The 9,212-nt window shown below is 42.5% G+C and overlaps 3 protein-coding genes across 3 annotated transcripts; all 3 read left to right on the forward strand.

Annotated features, from left to right (window-relative positions):
* Positions 1-2,647: 2,647 nt before the first annotated feature.
* On the forward strand, positions 2,648-3,202 carry LOC122611419 (protein lag-3-like). The gene has a single exon (XM_043784477.1). It carries the CDS (start codon positions 2,648-2,650, stop codon positions 3,200-3,202), a length of 555 nt encoding a protein of 184 aa, XP_043640412.1.
* A 1,135-nt stretch (positions 3,203-4,337) lies between these two features.
* LOC122621366 (protein Mabiki-like) lies at positions 4,338-5,367 on the forward strand. Its single transcript, XM_043799243.1, has 2 exons — positions 4,338-4,398; positions 4,598-5,367. The coding sequence occupies exons 1-2, from the start codon at positions 4,338-4,340 to the stop codon at positions 5,365-5,367; spliced, it is 831 nt and encodes a 276-aa protein (XP_043655178.1).
* A 1,524-nt stretch (positions 5,368-6,891) lies between these two features.
* On the forward strand, positions 6,892-7,910 carry LOC122623715 (proteasome subunit alpha type-1). The gene has a single exon (XM_043803029.1). The coding sequence runs from the start codon at positions 6,961-6,963 to the stop codon at positions 7,828-7,830; it is 870 nt and encodes a 289-aa protein (XP_043658964.1). The 5' UTR covers positions 6,892-6,960; the 3' UTR covers positions 7,831-7,910.
* Positions 7,911-9,212: the final 1,302 nt, after the last annotated feature.

Below are 9,212 nucleotides of genomic sequence, written 5' to 3' on the forward strand. Positions count from 1 at the left end.
GATTGGAGTTTCAAGATCTGGTGGTTTTAGTTGTGCTGCTTATAGAGGTGTTTTCACGACGGCTGTTAAGGCTCGACTATGCTCCTGCTGCTGCGCAATCTGGCTTTTATACTCCCGGGATCAGGAGTCCTACCTGAAAATACTATCATTAAGAGCGAGCATGCGCCCTGTTTATGGGAAAATCTTCGTTGACAAAAGGTTGGCATTGTCGTAAGGAGAAGAAAAGGATTTCGGCAACACCCATACTACCTGTGTCCATTGCCGACTACCTGCTCATCCGAAAGTCCTTTGTAATTAATTTTTCATTTGCTGCAGCGCGCTGCTCGCACCTTCTATTGTGTCTGCCTAGTCCGTTCGGTTTTTCTAGGAAATTTTCCTGAAGTCTTTCACGAGAACCGTCGTCTACCTCTGAATCTGGCCAGCGCCTGCGCTTGCCACTCTTTGATGCTGGCCAAGTTGGCTGGACGCTTCAGAATCTGGATTCTTATCTCGCTTACCGCTAATCTGCCTCATTAAGTTCTCGTCCAGGGTATCCGGGGATACCTTTACCTTCGGAAAAATGCCAGCCGTTGCTTAGTCACAATGGTTATTGAATGGAAATTTATTGGGATTTTCCCGAATCGATGGATGCGCGGCCGTCCTAGTCTGTTCATGGAATTTCTTGCGCATTCTTAGATTCTTTTTAGAGTACTCTCAAGACTTAAGAAGTTGCATACCACTTATTTACTTAGAGATCATTCACGGCGATATAGTATTGCGCAGATCAGTTTTGTCTTTTTGTTAATAGTTGAGTCATATTCATGGAAACACAACCGATTTTAATCATGGACCGGGTTTTAATGGTTCCGGGTTTTAATGGTTTAATAGTGATAAAACCATTGATAAATTATTAAATTAATATAACTAATTTTAATTACGGTACGGTTTAATAATGTTTATGAAACATTTCTATGATTATTATTTAAGTGTTACACTATTTCAATGTAGACAACAAAGATTGCTAAATTGTTGAACTTAAAGAAATTAATTAACCTTTAAATTAAACAACCAATCTTACCCAAATGTCATTAAAAAGTTTATGATATATGTATGTACATCATTTATATACATATATATTTTAATGTTTCGAACTTTGAGAAAAAGTTATTTGATGTAATTCGCACTTTCTTTAATTTAATAGTATATTATGCTAGTTATACCTTAAAATAAATACAAATAGTTATGTGGGGTTTAAAAATATATGTATGTATATACCTAATTTATCGTGTTTGCTTATATACAGTACATTTTTGCAATAATTTGGGATTTAATTTATTCTCCTAAAATTATCGGTAAAATAGTGTATCTATGCAAAAGATTGAAACGTTACTATCATACAAAGTTAAAGGTATTCCGGCTCATACAAATTTTAATAATCTATTAAGGCATTTCTTGATATTTTACAGGAAAAAGAAAACTCTTTATGGCTAAAATTTCCCATCGCTGAACAGATACGCCTCAGAGTGATATATGGGAATCTATTTTCCCATGCACCATCCTGTTAATTCAATATTATATAAGGTAACATTTAATTGTGTCATTGGTGAAAGCACTTCCTGGTAGGATATTATAGCTCTTTCTAAGGTCATTCCCCTTCAAAGAATGAACAACACCTTCGAGGAGCCAATGCAATCGATTCTCCTCGTTCCAGAACAGATGAAAATTGATCAATATAATAAAAGGAAACAATCAAACAATACGACAATCTTTCACTGTAATACTTCAGCCGAACAAATAACCAACTCCCACTCCGCTGCCGCTTATTGACTTTGGGATTCCTTGAGGGCTGGTCTCAAGCCCACCTGAAATAAATCCGCTTAGGCGGAGGAACAGTGAAATGTGAGAACTATCCCTATATATAGGAGTATATACATACGAGTATATTCGTTCCCTGACTGCATAAATCAATGGACAAAGGGCCATTGAATGAAACGGAAAAATCCGACATAATGCCACAGACACGAAACCAGAGAGCAGAAGGAGCATTCAGTAATTGCCGGTTTTCTAGGATCTGTGCCGGGAGATCCAGAAACTGCGAGATGGTTTTTCAGCTGGCCAAGCTGAAAGTCATAAATGCTTGTTTTTCGGATCGAGCATTGAAAACTGCTGCATGTCTGCTATTCAGGTGCTACAAAGAAGGCCGAAACAAAAGCGGGTCGGCAGACAGCCTGGACGAATTGAGCGCCAGGATTAGAGATTACAAAGATCCTACACAGAGATCCCTTCTCTGGCCCGGCCCGACAACAGGTAATTCCGTCGAAAATCGTCGGCCATGTAAACAGACTAGGCAAGGACAACAACTGGTTTATGACACCCTCGAGAGGATTGCCAGCCTGCGGATTAGGGACTCCCTGTTCCCGATTCAGGTAACAGCAACCGATTAGTTCTGGTCTCGTTTTTAGCGAATGAATGAAATGCGTTGGGGAAATACCTGATCCGTTATCGATCCCCAGGTACGTGATGGGAAAATCTTGGGCATTTGGCTGCGCCGTTTTGTGGGAGGCTCTGCAATTACCTAATGTTGCATAAAACGGATGACCAGGAGGAGGGGCAGCACAGTCGTCCCAAAGACAGCAAAGCGAACACCACTCCTTGATAGCAATCTAAAATGGATAGCTACAACCACAAGAAATTCACTGGCGCTCTGAAGCGAAAGCGCAGCATGGATGCGGACTCCGATGACGATGTGGTCTTCATCATGGAGCAGCCGGTCCAACGCACTCCAGAGCAGCCACAGCCCAAGCGACGCTTCTTCCGCCCCTGGACGGATGAGTCCCCGGAAAAGGAGCAGCCACAGCCGCCCCGTAAGATTGTGGCTGCATCCACACCTCCGCCACCGCAAGTGGATGCCACCTACCACGCCAACATGGTGCGCAACCACCACAAGCGCCGCCAGCGCAGTCCGCAGGAGCAACTGCGTCGGGATCGCAACACCTTGGCCAGCCTGCGCCACCGCCGCTCCCAGCAGCAACAGCAGCAGCTCATCGAACAGCAGTACCTGACCAGTCGCATCCAGCACGAGGCCAATCTGCAGCAGCAGATCCGCCTCAGCCTATACTACGTGCGCTTCCTGCAGCAGGCGATGGCCTCCACGGAGCCACTGCCTCCCACGCAGCCACGGCACATGATGCCCCGCCAACAGACCACCACCCAGCATCCTTGAGGGGTGGACATGGTGCTTAGACTTGGCGCTGCTCCAAGCGCTCTAAATTATTGTAAACGCTGAATAGCCTTGTGATTACTTTTAAAGTTTAATTTATTTATCTGGTTGACTAAACAATAAACACAAAAATTGTTATCGAAATAACTTGTTCTATACATTCATTGGGACTAGAGGAATTTTACTCCAGATTTTGGAAATTCCTGACTTTTCAGTTTGGGTCTAACTGATCAAATCCCTATCTATATGTTGGGTTTTTTCCTAAGTAGTATCATTCGCTTTCGTTTGATGTGCTAAAATAATGAAACGATTGATCTGAAAACAATGGATTGTATGCATTGAATCTTAAGTGGCAGTGTGATTTTACTTTTCCGTCGTTTAACATCGTGAGCATTTATTCTAGACCAAAATTTAGCGGAAGCATCATCTGATAAAGTTACCGCATTAGGTTTTTCTGCCATTACATTACATTAAATACATTTTATGTAATTAATTTCTTGGGACTTCAATTTGCATTGCTAATTTAAGTGTGAAGTAATTCTAGTGATTCATGCCCAGACTAAAGTGAGGATTGAATCGATATGGCACGAGTGACATATTGTGGGAAACACGGAATAAAATTACGATTTATTTCAGGTGGATTTAATTATTTAATTTATAAACAAATCCGCATAACGAACGAACTAAGTGCTTGGAAAATAATTAAAACATGGTGACAATAAGATCCGCCTTTATATTTAAATAAAATGAAATCATCATCATTGCTACTGAAATAGTACGAGAAAAAGTCATAAAATACTATTTAAATTCTACATTATTTCTAGGACAGTTTTTTAAACAAATTTATTATATATAGATATGTATGTACTATATAAAGCCCATGTAGATCAATTTAGTAATACCATTGTTGTTAAAATATAATTCATTTAATGAAATAATAGAACATTTACCTCTCAAGACTTCCATTAATGTAATTCCTCCTCCATAAACATAAATCGCATCTGGCAGCAGACTTAAAAAATCCATGACATATTCTTCTAACCGCCAAGCAGGTCATTTAATGCACTGTCATTCTACAGGAAAAGTGTTTGGAAAAGGACCCTCGAGAATTTCCAGGGAATTAAAACAAAGTGTGCTGATGAACCAGGAGCCAAAGGCCCTGGACCACACACGCTGGCACAACAAATTGTGTCATGCAGGTCAATAAAAAATATATATTGTCTGCATAACAGTTGTTCGGTCCACAATTTTCCTGTTCCGGTGGCCACATTTGTGCGATAGTACAGGTAATCCACAAAAAAGGATAACGAGGCAATCCTGCGATGGCAATTAGCGCTGTGATAGAGCAGGTCATAAAATATGCAGCTTAATCCAGGACGACGATTACCTAATGCGGAGTGGATGCGCTAATCCCTTTGTTGACAGACCCAAAACAAATGGATTTCCCTATGTGGCTACCTGTGTCGCCTACCTACTGTGCATATAACCAGGATATCAATCTGGAAGCCAATCATTCAGCAAGCGATCGTCCAACGAGTCACATCATCACCACCACATCTCTATTGGAGTCATATCAGCCAAATAAAACCATGGAGAACTCAGCTATCTACACCCACAAGAAGTTTGCCGTCAGCAAGCGGAAACGGGATGTGGACCACGACAAGGAGAACCTAACTCAGGAGTCGGAGCAGCCGATCTTGAAGCGCCGCCAGACACAGGGCTTCTTCCGACCCTGGTTGGATAATGAGCAAAACCAGCAGAGGGAGAAGGAGACGACACCGATGGCCAAACCCAGTGGCCCAGGATCCTCGGTCAGCCAGTACCGCGCCAACATGGTGCGCCGCAGTCAGACCCATCGCCAGCGAAGCCCCAAGGAGCAGATGCGTCGGGATCGAAACACCCTGGCCTGCCTCCTCAGCCGGCGGGCCAAGCAGGCCCAGGAGGAGCAAGTGGGTCAGCAGTACGAGCAGTACCGGAGCCACCATGCCGCCATGCTGGAGCAGCAGGTGCGCCTGAGCCTCTACTACCGCCACATCCTCCAGCAGGCGGTGTTCCAGCGCGCCATCAATCCCGCACCAGGTCACATCCTGCCGCAGCAGCAACAGCAGTTCCTCCAGCAGATGGCCCTCTCCCAGCAGATGCTCATCTTTGGTGGCCAGCACTGCTGAGCTGCCTATTATCATAATCAGCGACTATGGATAGCCCAATCATGTGATTTAGTTTATTAAGCCCTAATTATTAATATTTATTGTTGACCTTGAAATAAATCAAAAATGATACATTTAACTTAAATTACCAGTTTTGTTGTGGGGGTTATCACTTGGAAACTTCGCAATTTAATCGTAAATTTTTATTGAACCTATTAATAGGTCAGGGGATCGCAGCTATGAATTATATATAATTCTATTTTATACTTGAACAAGAATCAGTTTTAATGTGCAAGTTGAAGAACTTTTATTTACCCCTTGAATTGAAAAACCATTATTGGATAATAAAACCATTACAATTTATATTTGAATAATATTATTATTACTTGAATAATAATATTATTATTACTCTTCTGATTAAACATCAAACCAAATTGGGATTAATTTAGATATAATTATAGATTAAATACCAAAAGAACTACTACATAAATTATGATATCTGCTATCCTATAACCTTTTTGGTAGAAGGGGCTGTACTGAAAGCACATTCTGCAATTTTTTGGTTGGCTGACCACTGAGTGAATGACTCATCGAAGCATTGACAGATTTTTCCTAGAAACAATTTACCCAAAGCCACTACCCAGCAAAGTTCAACTAATTGTAGTCTCGCTAAATTTCATGGCGTTCTCATTTTGAGGCGGCTTCGTCAAGGTTCAGGCCCGCCACAAAGAACCATATTTTGGACTGGCCAAGCTTTTGGCAGCGCCTTCAACGCGGTTGGTTAATATTGACAGAGATCGGATGTGGGAATACGGAGATATAGTCAAAGTCCAAGCAAAGCTTCAAGTTCAATTGGCCAGTGAGACTGGGTGTTGCAAGCGCACAAAGTTTTGCTCAAAGCGCAGAAATGCAATTTTCAATGTTAGGCCAGTTGGAAAACAGCAAAAGGCAGCCACAAAAACTCGACAATTAACTGAAATTGATGTTTGGCTGCATGGTACAAGTGCAAAGTGGTTTACTGGGTTGTTGGAGCCGCGACGGAAATATGTTCACCACTTGCAAGCACTTTGCGCCATAGGAAGTCGGACCACCACAGCCGCTACACACAGCCAAGTACTATCAATGAAAATTAAAAGTAATTAACTGCGCTCGCAGCGATTGCGCAAGCGCCAAAGAGCTAATTATGTGCAGGGGACTTCCCCGGCAGCATGAATACTCGACTTAATCAAAGCTCTTATTTCTCACTCACAGCCCGATGCAGTTGGCTGCTTTTCAGGCGGGTGTACTCAATGACGAGCATCAGCTCGTCCATGCCTCTTTGTTTTCTCCATCTGATCAATTGAACTTCCTCATAAACCGTTGATTTTCTACTTGGTTAGGCATTATGCAAGTTTAGTAGAGTGAAAGCATGTTGAGTTTGCAATTGCCTTTTCTTGGGTATCCATTAAAGCCCTTTTATGGTGACCTAATTCTTTAAAATGAATTATAAATAAAATAGGTACTTTTATTGCATCGAAAGTGAGATCAGTTTTCCAAATACTTTTAACTCAAGCTAGATAAATTTCCAAACAATTTTACTTAAATAATTCAAGGAATTTGTTCACACTTTTAGCCATGTTCCGGAATCAGTACGACAGCGACACGACCACGTGGAGTCCGCAGGGTCGCCTCTTCCAGGTGGAGTACGCCATGGAGGCCGTGAAACAGGGAGCAGCCACCGTGGGACTGAAGAGCAGCGACTACGCCGTGCTGGCCGCCCTGTGCCGCACCTCCAAGGAGACGGACACGCTCCAGCGAAAGATCATGCCGGTGGACGGGCACGTGGGCATGTCCATAGCAGGACTCACTGCGGATGCCCGCGTGGTGTGCCAGTACTTGAGGACGGAGTGCATGGCATACCGGCACTCCTACGATGCGGAGTTTCCGATCCGCCGCTTGGTGGCCAATCTGGGTAACAAGCTGCAGGCCACCACCCAGCGGTATGATCGGCGTCCCTATGGCGTGGGCATGCTGGTGGCTGGCTATGATGAGCAGGGACCGCACATCTTCCAGGTGATGCCCACGGCCAATGTGCTCAACTGCAAGGCCATGGCCATTGGATCCCGTTCGCAGAGTGCCCGCACCTATTTGGAGCGCAATATGGAGAGCTTTGCGGGCTGTGACAAGGATGAACTCATATGTCATGCGATTCAGGCCATTCGGGGATCCTTGGGACACGATGATACCGAAAACCTTACCACAAATGTGGCCATTGTGGGCAAGGATTTGCCGTTCAAAATGTTTACGGATGCCGAGAACCAGTACTATCTGAACATCGTCAAGGCTCTGGACCCGCCTTTGGAGGCGGAGCAGGAAGCTCTATCCGAGGAGGGAATGAGCGATGACGACATGATGGACCACGGACCGAGTGGCAGTGGAGTGCCGGCCAATGATGCAACTGACGTGAACACCAATGCGTCCACAGGTGGCAATGATGCACGCTAATGGAAGCGGGCACTCCCACATAGTATACCAAATTTGTTGTTTCGTTAATAATGTTATTAAAGTTTATATTGTGTTTTATATTACTGCTGTTTCGTATTATATTCTGAATTAGTTATAGTAGTGTGTATAGCCTATATGTATATAGTGATTTTGCCTGTAGCTTTAAATTACCTAATCGGATTTAGGTAATAGGAGCACTATATCACTTGCCATTCCTATTAATACATTAAAATTTTCCACAGGGGTTAGGGGTTATGCAAGTGAAAGCCTTTAGCGTGACCAATTCGATTACTATGGATTGGAAAATGTCGTAGCCGCGACTAGCTAAAGTGTTTAGCTTAACTTTAAGTGCGACAATGACAGGTGAGTGATAGACGGGAATAGGAGTAGTTAACTTTTAAGCCCACGTTCCCGTAGCTGCGGTTTCGATCGGTTCACTGCTGCGCTGCCAGTGGTTTGACCAGGGTGCAGGGTTAATACCCAGTGAACTTTATCCGACTGGCTGCCCAGTCCGTCGATATCTCACATTGCTCAATGGGGCAATTGTCCATAGGGTTACCAATAACGATTGGCCCAAGAACCGGCTAATTGCCCATGACACTTAGCGAACGGCCTTTGCAAAAAAGTTTTTATTGGCCAGTTCCGATGACTCCGCGGCGAAATAGGTACGGAAAGTCATATCAACGTCATTGTCGGCTACCGATAAGCATTCAATCCCAAGACTGCCGATCTTATCCGGATAATGTATTAAAACAGTGCTGATACCCACATTTAACCAATTTCAAATTGAAATTGATTTTATAGTTTTAAATTTTGGAAAAGGAAATAATTTTAAAGCTAACATTTTCTTGATTTCAGTAGAAAGCCGAGCACAATATGATGGTGAGACTAAAATCCATTTAACATCCATTCTTTTTTCCTTTGATGGATGAGCAATTAGTGGTTGATCCAAATGATAAGTAATGATTGCTCTTAAAGACTGTGACTGTAATTATAACTTAATCTTTATGCGATTATTTGAAGGAAGATTCAAAATCATGCAAAGCAAAAGGAGAAGCGTTTTTCTTTGCAAAAATTATGGTCATTGACTTTGAGCATTGCACTTTCTTTAAAAAACTATTTTAAAAGACAGCTGAAGAAAAGTTATGAGATGAAGGATGTTTGAGTTGCCCACGATACAAAATCGATTAACGTTAAAAATTAAATATTGCCAATTTTATTTATTAAGAAGTTCCTGCTTAACCTTTAAAAGCTTAACCTTATGCTATATGATACATTTCCTAGCATTACAAGTTCTTAAAGAAGCTTAACCACTTACTAGAATAACAGCATTAAACTAATACTTAACTATATAGTACAATCCACAAAAGAGGTAGGCGTGT

The sequence above is a fragment of the Drosophila teissieri genome, chromosome 2L (assembly GCF_016746235.2).
Source record: "Drosophila teissieri strain GT53w chromosome 2L, Prin_Dtei_1.1, whole genome shotgun sequence".
Taxonomy (NCBI): Eukaryota; Metazoa; Arthropoda; class Insecta; order Diptera; family Drosophilidae; genus Drosophila; species Drosophila teissieri.